Source organism: Mastigoproctus giganteus, chromosome 13 (genome assembly GCF_048544385.1).
Source record: "Mastigoproctus giganteus isolate SK-2022 chromosome 13, ASM4854438v1, whole genome shotgun sequence".
In the NCBI taxonomy this organism is placed as follows: Eukaryota; Metazoa; Arthropoda; class Arachnida; order Uropygi; family Thelyphonidae; genus Mastigoproctus; species Mastigoproctus giganteus.
This window is the reverse complement of record NC_143587.1, coordinates 95,465,168-95,483,880: the sequence shown is the minus strand read 5'-3', so window position 1 is coordinate 95,483,880 and position 18,713 is coordinate 95,465,168. Positions and strand designations below refer to the sequence as shown.

Sequence of the window (18,713 nt, the reverse complement as noted above, 5' to 3'; positions counted from 1 at the left end):
TGGGATTTACTTAAAGTAGTTCCAGTAACTGAATCTTAATAAAGAAGAATCACTGCTGACAATTAGATCAAGAGTAGTACTCCCTCTAGTTTCCTCTCAAACATGCTGCTGTAGAAAACAATCATCCAATAAATCCACAAAAGTTTTGCTAATGTGCGAGTGATCAACCCACAAGTTCCAATCTATATCTGGGAAGTTAAAATCCCCCATTATAAGACAATCTGATTTACTGGCCCACTATTTCTCTGTACAGTTATTCATTGTACTCATCAGAGTCATTAGGCCTGTAACACACTCCTACTCTCAACTTTGTTTTCCCAGTGCTTATGTCACACCAAACTGACTCAACACTGCACTATCTACCCACTTCCTTAGATTTTATGTGCTTCTTAACTAACAGCATAATCACTCCTCCCCTTTTTATCCTGTCTATCCTTTCTGTACACATTGTATTCCCCAAATTCCAATTCTGCATTTCTTATCTCTGTGTGACACCATTTCTGTGATATCCCAACAATATCAGCCTTTGATGTCTTCACCAGCACCTCAAATTCATCAAATTTATTTACTATATTGGTGTCCTAGCATTGGTGTACATGCAAGTATACATACACCTGTTCTTACAAGTATTGTTGAATATAACCTTCAGAAAGAAAGTCAGATTTTAGTTGGCACCGAACAGGGGATGCCAGGTTAAATTATTTTCACTAAGACAAATTGTGGAAAAGTCACAGGCAAGAATGTGTATTTAACATTTGTGGATCCTGAATACAACAAAGTACTGAAAAATCTGCTCTTTTATTTAGAAAAATATGGGATCGGGGTTAATCTTTTAAGGAGAATAAAAAGTTTGTATAAAAATGGAAAATGTGCAGTGAGGATTTGAAGGAAACATTGAAAAATGGTTTATGATTAAAACTAGAGTGAGGTATGACTGCACTTATCACCATTTATTTTTACAACTTTTGTGGACCGTTTAATAAAAGAATGATTGAAGCATTGAAAATGAATGTATTGAAGCATGTGAATTAAATTGTGCTGTTAAATATGAAATGAATGTTGAACTATTCTCATTTGTAGTACAAAACTGGCCCATTCCATAAAATAAAACAATTCGGAATTTTCAAATTTTAACAACTTTGTGCACACCTAGGAAGAAATATCTTTAGCATTAGTAGAGGCATATGATGCAAGAAAGCAAGCTTATGCAGCATCAGCCAAAAAAAAAAAAAAAAAAAGGGTGGCTCCAGGACCCAAAAATATAGTCCCTATCAAGGCCAGATTTAAAGTTTTTGTGGCCCTAGACTATAACATGTATGAGACCCTTCTCTCTCTCTTACAGTTCATATATGACAATAATAAAAAAGGATATTTTAAGATGGAGCAAGGCCTCTTGTAATGCAAGGCCCTGAGCTGTAGCTTATTTAGCTTATATGTAAATCCTGCTCTGTATACTAGTGGTTCTTAGTTTTTTAGGATTAAAAGCAAGATATAGTTCAAAATGGAGAACTTTAAAATTTTATTCATATTCTGATTCTGTATTGAATAAAAAGAACAAATATCTTTTTAATATTATTAAAAAAAAGTGTGTTGTGCATGCGTGTGTCTATATATATATATTTTTTTCCTGACTACAGCCAAATCTTGGTATACTGAAGTGAGAAAAATCAAAGAGAAACCAAAACTCTGTGGTAAGATTAACAAGTAAATGGACACATGGTGCGTCTCTTACACAAACATGCAGGCGCCTCCGTAGCCAGGTGGGCAGGAGCAGCAGTGAATAGCACATGCTTCTTGATTAGACCGGGGTTCGAGCCTGTGACCACCAAATACGGAGGATGCGGAAAGGTCAGGGAATGACCACCGCATATCCCCGGAGCAATATGGCCTTAGTTGCTAATGCTCCTGAAAACCAAATAACAACAACAATACAAACACGCAGCCATAATTATTTTCAAGGCAATATTTTTCTTATTAAAAAGTAATTAATGGAAATTTAAAGTGAATATTCAAATATATATTTAAATTTCAAATTTTTTCTAATTTTTGTTTACAAAATACACCAGTTTTCCAGTAGATAATGATTGTAGATGGATATTAATGCAGATACTGTTTATTGTGGAAATAAACAATATCATAAGTAAAGTAGGAAGTGTAGGAAGGCAATTAAACAAATTTATTTCAAACAAATAAGGAACTATCCATTTGCTGTGTATAATATGGTGTTTAGGCTATTTTAACTTTATGGAGCTGAGAGCTGGGTAAGAAATAAAGAATTGATTAAAAATTTGAATTTTCAGAAACAATAGTTTTAAGAAAAATAAATGTAAATAAATAGAATGAAAGCAATAATAAGACCATATTACAAATCAGGAAACAAGAAAAAACCTTGGTGTAAGAAATACCCAGTTATGGGTAAGTCAAGCAAACTTACCTTTAATGAACAAAGCAAAGATGATGGCATATCGAGGATCATCAAGAAAAGGCACTTAATAACTGCTCTGTAGATATTCAACAGAAAATTCTATAGTAAATATAAATAAGTGACATGTGCTGTACTTATTGATTCAAAATTATTTTTAATTTTTATTTTTACTATACTTGTATATTATGTTATCATTCAATTAGAGTGTTGAAATTTGAAACAATTTTGATCTGTATTTTTAGGAATTAATATGTGTCAACATTACAAGTGGAGAAGTACAACGAATTACTTCAGGTAAATTTTTATAAGAATCTAGTATTTTTAAAATTATTATTTTCTCTGCTTGGTGTTAGAAACATACAAAGTAACCCAAAGGCGATCAATTTAAGTCCCCTTTCATTTTATTCACACAGTAAATGAACATTTTAAAATAAGCAAATGAATATATAAAATTTCAAATATTATATATATAATTGGTACTATATAGGTATTCAAAGTGTATTAAAACATTGGCATAAAAGTACTCAGCAGGCCATACAGCCAAAAGAATCTATAAAGACTAAGATAGCCCGTGTTGGCTTACATTGCTATACCCTAGAAATAAACATATAATTAGCAATAAAATAAAATAAAAATGTAATGATCATGCAGCTAATTATTGATGATTGGATACATTGACTGGCACTTTTTCGAGGCCTAACACCATTCAATATATCCCACCAATAATTAGGAAGGCTATCTGTTTCTGATTGTTATCTGCCTGTTTAACTAGGTCCAAATAATTAAACATGAAGGCAATCTATGCTAAACTTTAAATTTAACAGCAAATAGGCAAGATAACAGCTAACCCGACAGATAGCTTTGAAACGAATATACAGAATATAATACAGAAAAAGAGTGCCAACCATTATTTTCACGAAAGATGTGGTGTTTTTTATTTATTTTATTCATGTGCAAAAGAAAGCTTATGCTGATATAAGGAGAAAGGAGGTAAGAATAAGTATAGTAATAGTACCTCAATTTCCCTCAAATTGCTCTAATAGATCTTGAGGTATGAAATTTTAGAGTTAGAAAGTAAAAAGTGAAAAGCAAAGAAAATAGCTCTTTATAATGGTGCTTAGGATATTCCGGGAGCTTTATGCTCCCAAAATTTTGATATTATATATTTGGATTTCAAGAAGGCTTTTGACACTGTTGCGCATGGAAGACTATTGTACAAATTGGAGCAGAATGGTATGAAGGGTAAGTTGCTACAATGAATAAAAGGATGGTTGAGTGGGAGAAGACAGAGGGTGGTAATCAATAGGTGCTGCTCTTCGTGGAATAATTTATTAGTGGAGTCCTACAGGGTTCGGTGTTGAGTCCTCTGTTGTTTTGTATATTTATCAGTGATATTGATGAAGGTATATCAGGCTTAGTGTCAAAGTTTGCAGATGATACAAAGGTTGGCAGGGTTGTTAATGACAGTAATGGCAGTTTGCTACTGCAACAGAATCTAGATAATTTGGGCAGATGCTAAGAAGTGGCAACTGAAGTTTAACCTTGACAAATGCAAAGTACTGCATATGGGTAGAAGTAACCCCAGAGAAACATACCAACTGTGTGGTACTACACTTTAGCATTAGCATTAGCATTAGTAGAGGCATATGATGCAAGAAAGCAAGCTTATTCAGCATCAGCCAAAAAAGGTGGTAGAAAATGAAAAAGACCTGGGAGTAATTGTGCAGTCAGATATGAAGTTTTCTGAGCAATGCAGACAGGCTGCCAGGGCAGGTCATGGGGTTTTGTCAATGATATATAGGAATTTTGCTAGAAGGGAAAAGGAGGTGATTGTCCCTCTGTATAAGGCAATGGTTAGGCCACACCTTGAGTACTGCGTACAGGTCTGGCGGTCTCATTTTAGGAAGGATGTAGATTTTCTTGAGCGTGTACAGAGAAGGGCAACAAGATTGGTGAGGAGAATGAAGGGATCCTCTTACCAAGAGAGGCTTAAGTTCTGCAAATTGCAGTGGCTGGTGACTAGGCACCTGCACGGTGATCTGATTGAGGTGTATAAGGCCTTGAATGGGTTGAGCACGCTGAATTCTGTTCCTAAGGGGGCATAAATTCAAATTAAGAAAAGACAGATGTAGAATAGATGTGCAGAAATTTGCCTTTAGCCAGTGGGTGATTAATTACTGGAACAAACTTCCATCTGCTGTTGTGGAAGTTGATAGGTTAAATAAATTTAAGGAGGAACTGGACAGGCATTTGGAGGGCATGGTGTGATATATTTTTTTTTTTTTTGGCTGATGCTGCATAAGCTCATACATTTGCTTTCTTGCATCACATGCCACTACTACTACTAAAGGGTTCTCCAGGATCTCTTACTAAAAGGTAACTGCCTGACCCTTTAGTAAGAGATCCTGCTATAGCTATAAAGGGTTAAAGGATTGTATTTAATGGACAAAAACAGGATTATAATAATCAAGAAATATAGAGTAACAATTGTAGATAATAATAAGGAAATAAAAGAAATAACTATTACCAATTAAGGGAATATTTAACTAAAATTGACATTTGTAAGAATTTTATAATAATTAAAATGATTCATTCTGTCTGATATAGTAATAAATTGCAGATCTTCATTACAGAAGAGTTAAATTAAATTTAAAAATAACCAATTAAACAAAAAGAATAAATAGGAATATGCAGCTTACCACCCTATTCTGTGAGTATACAGATTGAATTATTTGAGCACATGTTACCTATTATAAAACAAATAGCGACAACTGTGCCCTCTCAGTTCATATAACTGCAAGGCGAACTAAATAAATTATTTATTTATAAAACCAAAGAAAGCAGCGCCCTCTGAATTTCATGTAACTTCAAGACTAACTAATAGATTGAAATTATAGTTAATAGTACACTATAAATTTGAGCTTTATACAGAAAATGTCGTATGAGTTGGTTCTCAATTTTTTAGAATGACAGGTAATGAGACCAATTGAAATGAAATATCTTTAAAAAAATTAAGGCAAATTTGCGCACATCTATTCTACAACTGTCTTTCCTCAATTTGAATTTATGCCCCCTTAGGTTCGTAATCTTAGCAAGTGGAAGAATCCCATCAGAATTCAGCATGCTCAACCCATTCAAGGCCTTATCCACCTCAATGAGATCACCTGTCAGGTGCCTAGTCTCCAGCCCCTGCAATTTGCAGAACTTAAGCCTCTCTTGGTAAGAAGATCCCCTCACCAATCTTGTTGCCCTTCTCTGTACATGCTCAAGCAAATCTACATCCTTCTTAAAATGAGGCCTCCAGGCCTGTATGCAGTACTCAATGTGTGGCCTTACCATTGCCTTATTCAAAGGGATAATCACCTCCTTTTTCCTGCTAGCAAAATTCCTGTATATCATTGACAAAACCCCATGGCCTGCTCTTGCAGCTCATCTGCATTGCTCAGAAAACTTCATATCTTACTGCACAATTACCCCCAGGTCTTTTTCATTCTCCATTTCCCTGAGTGTAGTACCACACAGTTGGTACGTTTCTCTTGGGTTACTACTATCCATATGCAGTACTTTGCATTTGTCAATGTTAAACTTCAGTTGCCGCTTCTCAGCCCATCTGCCTAACTTTTCTAGATTCTGTTGCAGCAGCATAGTGTCAGTAGTGTCCTTGACAACCCTGCCATCCTTTGTATCATTTGCAAACTTGGACATTAAGCCTGATGTACCTTCATTGATATCATTGATAAATACACAAAAAACAATGGGCCCAGCACCGCACCCTCTGGGACTCCACTAATGACATTAGTCCATGTAGAGCAGTGTCCATTTATTACCACTCTCTTCCATCTGCCTCTCAACCATCCCGTTATCTGTTGCAGCAACCTGTCCGTAATGCCATACCTCTCCAGTTTGTACAGCAGTCTTCCATGTGCAGCAGTATCAAAAGCTTCCCTGAAATCCTAGTATATGATATCAAAATTATTTTTTGCATCCGGTTATTTTGTGACCACATCATAGTATCCAATCAAATTGGTCAGACAAGACTTCCCCCTTAACAATCCCATGCTGTGTCTGAACTATAACTGCAGTCTTGCCTAAATGATCCTGCACTGCTCCCTTAACCAGTGACTCCATTATTTTCCCTGGAACAGAAGTTAAACTAAATGGTCTATAATTATTTGTTGTCACCATTTGCACTCCCTTTTTGAATTGGGGATATATCTTGCAGAACTGTTGAAAAAAGATTTGTTTTACAATGGTTTTGCATTATGTTAATTAATAAAAAAAAAAACTATTATGGAATGAATTGTAAGTTAATTAGCACTAGAAGGAACATGTTTTGAGGAAGGTTATAAATAAAAATTGACTTATTTTATTTGAAAATTTGCAGTAATAGTTGTGTTTAAACTGTTTTTTTTTTTTTTTTTTTAAGTATTGTTTAATATTTTGTTCCAGATGACTTAGTAGGTTCTTGGACATTGCTGACTGTACAGAATAATATTCTTGTAGCATGTGCATCATCTCTTAATTTATTACCTCATATTGTAAGTATCCCCATGTACACACAAATTTTTAACCAACTTGAGTAATTTATGTAAAGATGTTTTAGTGTAATCAGGATTTAAATATTTCTTAAAGCAAATTGTTTTATAACCATGTTATTTGTGATTAATAGTTTGCTGTTATTAAGTGAAAATAAAGTAATAAAATAGTGATTTTAAACCATTTTCATGTGACAATATCTACTTGTATTTAGTTTCTTAGCCCATATTCATGTTCAAGCCCAATTTTAATTTATTTATTAAAAATTAACTTTTTATGGCAAACAGAAAATATTAATATGCAGTAATCACGAAGTAGTGCCATAAAACAATGAAAGTCCTTTGTTTGATTTAAGATAGGCAAAATGTATAAGTAAATATACAATTAAAATAACTATACAGTTGTAATCAGTTCTTACTTAAGAGATAGTTGTAAATTTTTGTGTAGTAAAAATGGGAAAGAAAAGATTAGATAGTTAGTAAAATTACTAAAATGAAATTATTTCAAATCTGTACTCCCTTCTGTTTTCATATGGTATATTAAAGTGTTAACAAATTTTAAATTGTTTCAATGTTTAGTCTTTTGCTTAACACACAGTGGTTTTGCTGCTTGTCATTCGTTTGGAGAGGTCTGGGTTCAAATCCCATTGATGAATGGAGGAATTTCTGATTGCCTCTTCAATTGGGGCTATAGTTAGCCAATCTCAGGTGGAGGGAGTGGGGTTCCTCCTATGAGTTATTCCATTTTTTCTTAGCCCACACAACATGCTAATCATCCTATGAACAGACACTTGTGCAGACATAATTCACAGTCAAGCAAAATGACCTATGTTCTCACTGATGCTACTAAAAACCAACAACAACAAAAACTTTAAATTATCACTATAAAATTGCACATCCACTGCAATCTTTTAAAGATGAAATGTGGGAATTCAAAATCCAAAACTTCTTTTTTTTACTTGTAGAATAGTGAAACTATTATTCCTGTTTAACAAACTGGGCCTTTGTTTTTCATCCTCAAGAAGATACTATGTTTTGGTAGCCCTTTACTACATTTGTTTTCTTATTGGTTTTTCCATTGTTTTGCTAATAGTGTTAAGTCACTATTTAATGGGATAGCAATATACCAATAATAAATATTAAATTATCAGTTTATTTGCAAGAGAAATAACTTCTACTTCTATAATGCCTGTATTTCCTATGTTATGCAATATTTGTATTTCTTAAATGTTCTATAATTTTAAAATGTTGATTGCAGTGTGTGTTCTTGATGTTATCTTAATGTCTAAGGAGCTCTATGTTGCACTTTAATGTAAATTTGAAAGATATTACATGTCAGGTATGTTGTACATTGTCATCATTTAACCAGTGACTCCATTAGGGTGGTTGCTGGATTTAGCATTAGTAGTGTCAAATTATCCAAAAAAGCAAGTTTATACAGCATCGGCCAAAAAAACAAGGGGAAAAACCTCCCATTTCACTATTCATTTCCTTCAATAGCGTTTGTCTAGTACTTCCTTGAATTTATTTAAGCTATCAACTTCCACAACAACAACAACAACAACAACAGATGGAAGTTTGTTCTAGAAATTAACCACCTGCTGGCTAAAGGCAAGTTTCCTCTCATCTATTCTGCAACTATCCTTCCTCACTTTGAATTTATGCCCTCTCATATGTGTGGTCTGAGGAAGAGGATGGATCCCATTGGCATTGAACTTGCTGAATCCATTCAAAGTCTTAAACACCTCAGTCAGATCACTTTGCAGGTGCCTAGGCTCCAGATGATGCAATTTTCAGAAAATTGCCTTTCTTGGTTGGCACCCCTTTGTTCTGCTCACCAATCTCATTGCTCTTCTCTGTACTTATTCCAACAGCATGTCCTTCCTAAAATGAGGCCTCCAGATCTATATGCATTACTCAAGATATGACCTTACCATTGCCTTATACAATGGGACAATTACCTCCTTATCAATACTAGCAAAATTCCTGTATATCATTGACAAAACCCCATGAGCTGTCCACAGCCTGTTTGCATTGCTCATAGAACATCTTATCTGATTGCACAATTACCCCCAGGTCTTTTTCCATTCTCCACTACCCTGAGTGTAGTACCACACAGTTTGTACATTACTCTGAGGTTGCCGACCGGGCTAGCCGGGTGGGTAAAGTGCCTGCCTGGCAAACCAAATGTCGCAGGTTCGATTCCTGCCTCGCGCTTGGATCAAAGTTCTGCAAAAACCTTGGGAGGTGCATTATGGCCACAGAAGCCTATGCGCCAACAACTACTAAAAAAAAAAAAAAACTCCGAGGTTAATGCTGCCCATATGCAGTACTTTGCATTTATCAGTGTTGTAAACTTCAATTGCTCTTTCTCAACCCATCTCCCTAACTTTTCTAGGTCCTGTAGCAGTAGCATACCTGTCATTAAGCATCCAACCAACATTTGTATCATCTGAAAACTTGGATATTAAGCCTGATATGCCTTCAGTAATATCATTGATAAATATAGAAAACAACATTTGGCCCAATGCTGAACCCTGGGAAATCCACTAATAACATTATTCCACAAAGAGCAGTGTCCACTGATTGCCACTCTTTGTCTTCTCCCACTCAACCATCCCTTTGTCCATAGCAGCCACTTGCCCTTAATGCCACATTGCTTCAATTTATACAGCCAGTCTTGTATGTGGAAAAGTATCAAAAGCTTTCCTGAAAACCAAGTATATGATATTAAAATTATTTTTTGCATCTTGTTCCTTTGTGACCACATCATAGTATTCAATCAAATTGGTCAAACAAGATTTCACCTTAGCAAACCTATGTTGTGTCCAAAGTATAATTGTGGCCTTGTCTAGATGATCCTACATTTCTTCTTTTACCATTGAACAGAAGTTAAACTGACAGGTCTGTAATTAATCGTGTCCTTGATCCCCCTTTATGAATTGGGGATACATTTGCACATCTCCAGTCTGTGGGGACCTCCCCTGAATCCAAGGATGCTCTCATAATTATGGCTAAGGGTTTGCTTACTTCCGTTGGCTCACAGTTTCATATGCTCTTTGCTTATATTGAAGTTATTTTATGTTATTTTTTTAGTGTTTTGCACAAGAAGAAAAGGTAAAATTTTTTGAAAATTATGCTTGCTGAATTTTAATTCTTTAGTTTGTGAAAAAGAAAACATCATCCTTAATGTGTCTGTTGAAAAAACCTTCTGTAAAAAATGTTTTCCTATAAAATTTTACCATAAAGGGTTGTTATAATGGATTCACAGCCTGGGATGTTATCACTGAAAAGGAACAGGGATGGATGGTGTGTTGAAGCTAATGACATTGAATGAGCTCTTCATAATATGTCATCTGATACTGAAATAGAATTCTATTCAAGTGATCTGGATTCTGAATCTCGTTCAAATGCTTCTGTTGATGTTAGAACACTACAAATGACAGATTCCAGTGAATTATCACTCCAAGTTTCTTTAGAGCGATGATTTATCTTATTCTTCTACATATTGAAATAGAATGTAGAACGTATTGAGCATTGTATCTCTGTTTTATATATTAGGTTAACACTAAGATACTTGGCCAAGAATTTACCACATTTCTTTCCTAAAATATTGTCTTCAAAAAAACATTGTTCAAAAATTTGCCAGAGTCAATTTCAATCATAAAATTTCAGACATGAAGCAACTAGCACTTGCCACATCTCGTAATATTGTTAAACTTGCCTTAAAATCTCAGTATTCTAATAAACAAAAATACCTTTCTCATGTTAGGAAACTTTGCAATAAATTAAAAAATTATCTACATCCAAACAATTGGATATAGTGCTTATAGTACAGGAATTTTGGCAGTCAGTGAATATGCAGTCCTTAGTTGGAAGCTGAAGAACGGTCTTTCAGTGGTTAAAGCTAAAGGCATGTGATAGTTTAAGATTCTACAAGGCATCTATTGAATCGACAAATTCCTGAGGGAGGGCAAATACATTAGAATCATGGAATACCTTTAAAGCAATAATCACAGAAGCAATGAAATGCTATATATACCATTAAGAAAATATAACATGAGGAGCACGCTGAGATGGATGGGATTAGCATTAGCAAAGCACATGATGCAAGAAAGCAAGCTTATATAGCATCAGCCAAAAAAAAAAAAAAAAAAACCTTCTCATTTCACCCATCCACTTGCTCCAAATGTTTGTCAAGTTCTGCCTTGAATCTATTTAAGCTATCAACTTCTACAATGACAGATGGAAGTTTGTTCCAGCAATCAACCACCTGCTGACTAAAGGCAAACTTAGGCACATCTATCCTACAACTGTCTTTCCTCAATTTGAATTTATGTACTTTAAAGGCGATTATTCTGAGCAAGAGGAAAATTCCATCAGCATTGAGCATGCTCAAACCATTCAAGGCTTTATTCACCTCAATCAGATCACATCGCTGGTGCCTAGTCTCCAGACACTGTAATTTGCAAAACATAAGCCTTTCTTCGTAAGAGCAACCCTTTGTTCCATTCACTAATCTTGTTGCCATTCTCTGTACTCATTCCAACAGCTCTACATCCTTCTTACAATGAGGCCTCCAGACCTGTATACAGTACTCAAGGTGTAGCTTAACCATTGCCTTATACAAGGGGATAATCACCTCCTTATCCCTGCTAGAAAAATTCCTGTATATCATAGACAAGACACCATAAGCTACTCTTTCAGACCATCTGTACTGCTCAGAAAACTACATATCTGCTTGCACAATTACCCCCAGGTCATTTTCATTCTCTACCACTGTCAGTGTGGTACCACAGAGTTGATACATTACTCTGGGGTTACTGCTTCCCATATGTAGTACTTTACATTTGTTAATGTTAAACTTCATTTGCCACTTCTCAGCCAATCTGCTGAACCTTTCTAGATCCTGTTGCAACAGCGTACTGTCATTAGTAACAATGCCAACCTTCGCATCATCTGCAAACTTGGACATTAAGCCTGATATACCATCAACAATATAATTAATAAATACAGAAAACAACAATGGACTCAACACTGAAACCTGAGGGACTCCACTAATAATATTAGTCCACAAAGAGCAGTGTCCATTTTACAACTCTCTGTCTTCTCCCACTCAACCATCCCTTTATCCATAGCAGCAATTTGCCTCCAATACCACACTGCTCCAATTTTTGCAGCAGTCTTCCATGTGCAACAGTATTAAAGGCCTTTCTAAGATCCAGATATATGATATCAAAGTTATTCTTTGCATCCAGTTCCTTTGTGACTACGTCATAGTATCCAATTAAATTGGTCAGACAAGACTTCCCCTTAAACCCATGCTGTGTCCGATAACTGAAGTCTTGTCTAGAAGATCCTGCAATGCTTCTTTAACCAGTGCCTCCATTAATTTCCCTGGAACAGAAGTTAAACTAACAGGTCTGTAATTACCTGTGTCTCCCTTTGATCCTCCTCTGTAGAAGGGGGTCACATTTGCATCTCCAGTTCATGGGTACCTCCCCTGAGTCAAAGGGAAGCTCTCATAATTAATGCTAAAGGTTTGCTTACTTCCTTTGCCGCCTACTTTAATATAACTAGATAGATTCCATCCACCCCAGGTGTCTTTCTTATGTTTATCTTCAACAATTTCTCCTCCACTTTACTCTCAGTTATTACAAGATTATCTAGCTTACTACCAGAGTTTAATACACCTCTGACATTTCCCTCCCTGGATAACTCCTCATGTGTATGTAGATGCAAAATATTCATTTAGTTTGTTAGCTACCTGAGCAGGCTCATCAACAGTTGAACCATCGATATCAAGTGGACCAATCTGATTCATTCCCTTCCTTCTAGAGTTTACAAAAGTAAAGAACTCTTTGCTGTTTTTCTTTGCATCCTTTGCCAAAGATTTCTCGTAATCTGCCTTTGCCTGCCTAACCTCCTTTGTGACTTGGTTACAGACCAGCTTATATCTATTATAGGCTTCTGTGTCACCTGTCATTTTAATGACAGGTGACACAGAAAAATGCATGGGATATGTATCCCATGCATTTTTCTTCTCCTTAATTAGTTCATCTTACATCCATTTAGGCCTAAATCTTGAACAATATTTCTTAGTTGGTATGAAAAGTCTAGTAGCTTCTAAGATTAATTCTCTGAATGCTTCCCATTTTGAATTTGCTGTTGGTAACATCTTGAGTTGGTCCCACTGTATAGAATTTAAATACTGTATCAGACCACCATAGTCACCTTTACGAAAGCAAAAACCCTTCCCTTTACCCTTGATGGTAGTTACCTCTTTGGGTAAATCCCACTTCAGCACACTGTGATCACTGCCACCTAGTGGTTCCTTATCAGCAGATTCTTAATGCATGACTACTGATAATCATATCAAGAGTATTATTCCCTCTAGTTGCTGCTGTACATGCTGCTGTAGAAAACAATCATCCAATAAATCCACAAAAGCCTTGCTAATGTGTGAGTGACCAATCCACAAATTCCAGCAGTCAATCTCTGGGAAATTAAAATACCCCATTATAAGACACTCTGATTTACTGGCCCACTCTATTTCTCTGCACAGTTGCTCATTATACTCATCAGATTCATTAGACCTGTAACACACTCCTACTCTCATTTTTCCTTTCCCAGTGCTTATGTCACACCAAACAGACTCAACATTGCATTGTCCACCAACATCGATTGGATGTACTTTCTTAGATTTTATGTGTTTTTTAACTAACAGTATAATCCCTCCTTCCTTCCTGTTCTGTCTATCCTTTCTGTATACATGGTACTCTCCAAATTTCAATTCTGCACTGCTTAAGTCTATGTGACACCACATCTCTGATATCCCAACAATATCTGCCTTTGATGTCTTGACTAGCACTTCAAGCTCATCAAATTTATTAAGTATACTCCTAGCATTGGTGTACATGCACCTGTTTCTACTCTTCGTTACCCTAACACAGCCCATGTATTTACTTGTTCCACTATGACTCCCAGCAGTCCTGGAAATCCCCATTGCCTTGCTTTCCAGGCTTCTACTCAATTGCATTTCAGTTGCATTATGCAACTGAGCAGCAGCTCAATTGCATAATTGGATTAATATGGAGATGTACAGCTGTCTTTTATGTTCAACAATAACAAAAGCTTTCCTGAAATCCAAGTATATGATATCAAAATTATTTTTTCCTCCAGTTTTCCTTTGTGACTGCACCATAGTATCCAATCAAATTGGTCAAACAAGATTTCCCCCTTAGCTAATCCATGCTGTAACTGAAGTATGACAGCACTCCTGTCTAGATGGTCCTGTATCACTTTTTTAACCAGTGATACCATTGTGCTCTCATAGTTATGGCTAAGGGTTTGTTTACCCAGAGGCATAGCGAGCGAGGAGCAGAGGTGGGCGGTTGCCCTGGGTGCCGAGTTTCAGGGGCTCAAACTGAAGGAATTATCTATGACATTTACATTACATTATCACACTCAGGGGTGCTAGGAAGACATGTTGCCCCCGGGCATCGACAACCTTAGGTATTCTACTATGTTTACCTCCTTTGCTGCCTCCCTTAATATAATTGGATTGATCCCATCCATTCCAGCTGCCTTTTTTAATATTTAACTTCAATAGTTTCTCTTCCAATTTGCTCTCAATTAATTTCAAAATTCTTCAGCTCCCCATTAGATTTTGATAAACTTCTACATTCTCTCCTTACAGAATTCCTAATGTGTGAATTGTAGATGCAAAATACCCATTCTGCCTGTCAGCAACCTGAGCAGGATCATCAACAATTAAACCCTTGAGATCAAATGGACCAAGGTGATTCAACCTTCTGCTACTGTTAATATCAGTTAAAAATACTGCTACTTTTCTTCATGCTGTTTTCCAGAGACTTCTCATAGTCTGCCCTAGCTTGTCTTAATCCCCTTTGTGACTTGATTATAGACTGTTTTATATCTGCCATAGGTAAATATGGTAAACTGCAGCCGTTATCACCCCGCTGCAGGATGGAAGCCTCCTCAACGATATACCATCTACTATGTTGAGTGAATAAACCATAATCTACCCCACTGGTCCAGTGTGGGTTGACAGATCAACCATATTTAGCAGTCAGGTTCTTGAACCCCAGTCTACTCAAAGTGAATGTGCTCCTGCACTCCTGCTTCTGAATCTACCATATCTACCATAGGCTTCTGTATCACATGATAATTTATATGCATTCTATTCATTATTCTTCTCTGCCACGTGTCATTAGTTCATCTGATGTCCATTTCTTAGTTGATACGAAAGGCCAAGCAGCTTCTGTGATCATTTCCTTGAATGCTTTCCATTTAGAATTTGCTGATGGTAATATCATTGGTTGGTCCCACTGTATAGAATTTGAAAACTGTCTGCGACTACTGTAGTCACCTTTACGGAATCAAAAACCCTTTGCTTTACACTTGATGATAGTTACATCTTTAATTAAATCCCACATCAATACACTATAATGACTGCTACCTAGTTGTTCTTTTATCTGCAGCTTCTTAATGTATGAATAATCACTGTTGATAATCACATCAAGAGTATTACTCTCTCTGTCTCTTGGCACCTCCGTAGCCAGGTGGGCAGGAGCAGCAGCAGTGCATAGCACACACTTCTTGATTAGACTGGGGTTCGAGCCCATGCCCACCAAATATGGAGGATGCGGAAAGGTCAGGGAATGACCACCACATATCCCCCGGGAGCAATACGACCTTAGTTGCTAATGCTCCTAAAAATCAAAGAACAAACAAACTCTCTCTCTCTCTTGTTGCCAGTCTAGCATGGTGTGGAAAACAGTCATCCAATAAAGGCACAAAATACTTTTTAGTGTGTGAGTGACCAGCCCACAAGTTCCAGTCAATATCTGGCGTGTTAAAATCCTCAATTATAAGGCATTCTGATTTAATGACCTACTCTATTTCTCTGTACAGTTGTTCAGTGTAGTCATTGGCATCATTAGGCCTATAACACACTGCTGCTGCTGTCATTTTTGATTTTGCAGTGCTTATGTCACACCAAATTGGCTCAACATTGCACTGGCCACCCATGTCAACTGGATGCACTATCTTAGATTTTTTGTTTCTTAACTGAGAGCATAAACCCCTCCCCTCCTATCCTGTCTAGTCTTTCTGTACACCTTGTATTTCCCATATTCAGTTTCTGCATTCCTTATATCTGAGTGACACTGCATCTCTGATATAAAAAATTCCCAGATCCTTATGGCCTGATACAATAGGAATGGTTTGAGAATTAAACGAGGTGATGATTGGAAAGATGTTCTTTCTAAGCAAAATTTGGAGGTGGCTAGATTTTGAGGAGTTGAGTGATAGATTAAAAGAGTTGAGGTATGAGGAGAATTCTTGGAGATTTTTACAGATAAGCTGTTGTGTACTGATAGATGATTGACTTGAATCTGAGGTAGCAATGATTTTACCCTCATCCGCATAAAAAATTACATGCTTCTGAGTTAATAAAAAGGTTGGAGGATTGCAGAGAACATTATTGCTGAGAGCGTCCCGCCTTGGGGGATTCCAGAAGAACATATAAAACGATAAGATATATTATTGAAGTTTGCTACAAGAACCCTTTCATTCAGGAGGTTGGCAAAGAAATTTAATAGATTTCCATTGATTGGGGTAAAACTGTTCGAGGAGATTCAGGGTAGAGTTTATTGAGACTGCATCAAACACAGAGCTGATATCAGTGTAAATTATGTTGATTTGATTTTTAGAGTTAAGGAACTTTAGAATTATTAGGTTTGTTGTGAGTAGGTTGGTCAAAGTGGATCTGCCAATAATTCCATAGTGAGTCTGATTATTATGTATTGGGAAAAATTGTTTCCTGATTGTTGGAAGTGTAGATCTTTCCAGTTTGTTTGTTTTTTATTTGGTTTCTAGGAGCATTAGCAACTAAGGCCATATTGCTCCGGGGATATGCGGTGGTCATTCCCTGACCTTTCCGCATCCTCCGTATTTGGTGGTCACGGGCTCGAACCCCAGTTTAATCAAGAAGCATGTGCTATGCACTGCTGCTTCTACCCCACCTGGCTATGGAGGCACCATCTTTCCAGTAGATTTAGGACAGTGGATGAAATTGATATTGGCCTAATGTCCTTGTTGCTTTTAAGGTTTTTGCATTTTGGTAGTGGGAAGATTTTGTAATGAGCCCATTCAGAGGGGAAAAAGTTGTTATTTATGGCTTGATTGAAAACTAAAACACAAAGATAGGTATATTATTGTAGCCTGTGGTACCTTTAGAAAGGAGATTTTTAATCATGTTTTTAATTACATCTTTCGAGACAGAAATTTGCTTAAATTGTTGATAGATGTATACATTCTTTAAATTCTGGACAAGGATTGGTTTCTTTGTTGAAGCAAAATATGTGTTCCAACCAACAGTTGAAATTAAAATCTGGTGGTAAGGGGTGGGATATTTTGGGGTATATTGTAGACTTTTTCTTAATCCTACCAGATGTGCATTGTTGGATTTCTTTTCTCTTTATTTTTTGTTAAATTGATTATGGTGAAATAAGAAAGTTTGATAATCATTTTCCGAGTTTGATTTTTTAAAGTTCCTGAAAGACTTTTTTTAATTTGAAAAGGGAATCAAGTTGTGGTGTCCACCAAACATTTAAGTTTGAAAGAGAGGAAGTGGAAATTTTTGATGTAGCAAGTTTTGAGATTGAGGCCAACCAGGTTGTGAAGAAAGTGTATACCAAATCTGTAGGACAGTTGACCAAACTATCCCATGCAGGCTTAGCAGATCCATACAGATCTCATTTCAAATGTTTGGGGTTAAAAGATCTCTTTTTATAGACAGGATTCTTATTAGACTGGGATGGCATGTTAAAAGACACTTGTTTGTCTTTTGGATCATGGTCAGATACAAACAAAATTGAGAGTGGGAGTTCAGAGGACATAATTAGAAAATATTTGGTTGAGTGTGTTAGTCATTTTGGCTCACATGTGCTTCTTTGAGGGCAGTCACATGTAATGTGACAGGCTGCAGAAAAATGATTATCCCATAGGCACAGCATAGGAAACTATGCTCTGTGAACCCTCCTTGCATGTCTATTAACATACTAATGACTGAGGTTGCTGCAAGTATTCACACCATCAGGAGTGCTGTACTGAAGTGCATTGAGTAGTGTCTTCACATTGCGGTATGTCTCCTTTAGATGAACGGAGTGGACAACGGGGGGGGGGGGATGACTTAAGTTTCCATTATACAAGAGAAAGCTTTCAAACTTCACAATGAGCAAAGATGGGCTACTCAAATGTAATGTGTACCAGAGACAATTCCACAATCTCCATCACCATCATGGCAGTAGCAGAGAAGGCCATTTACTTTAAGGAATGTGGCCCAAACTTCGCCTTTTTTAAATAGAAAAAGACATTTTATGTTCTTTTTAACCAAGTGTTTCTGCTTTGAAATGGAGGTGAGAAGTTCAACTTTATCTTTGGACAGGGCTGGATCTCTAAATAGGTCATTCAACTCATCTTAAACTATTAGCTCTGGGTTAAATACACACTGCACAAAGAGACATACTTTTGCGATCAATATCTCTTTGGGCAGTGTGTGTCCTCTGATAGGCGATGAGATTAAAGGCTTTAAACCTAAGCTTTTAAACTGAGATTAGCATTAGTAGAGGCATGCGATGCAAGAAAGCAAACTTATATAGCATCGGCAAAACAAAAACGTTCCTGTTTCACCGATCCACACACCAAATGTTTGTATAGTTCAGCCT

At 36.5% G+C, this 18,713-nt stretch overlaps 1 protein-coding gene across 1 annotated transcript in view; it reads left to right on the top strand.

The window, feature by feature from the left end:
• The window catches only part of LOC150076268 (acylamino-acid-releasing enzyme-like), a 428,243-nt gene that overhangs the window by 209,696 nt on the left and 199,834 nt on the right, over positions 1–18,713 (top strand). Inside the window, exons 12-13 of the mRNA XM_090387301.1 lie at positions 2,668–2,719; positions 6,875–6,963. Of these exons, the coding sequence (XP_090243427.1) occupies positions 2,668–2,719; positions 6,875–6,963 (141 nt within the window). The remainder of the gene's footprint in view (positions 1–2,667; positions 2,720–6,874; positions 6,964–18,713) is intronic.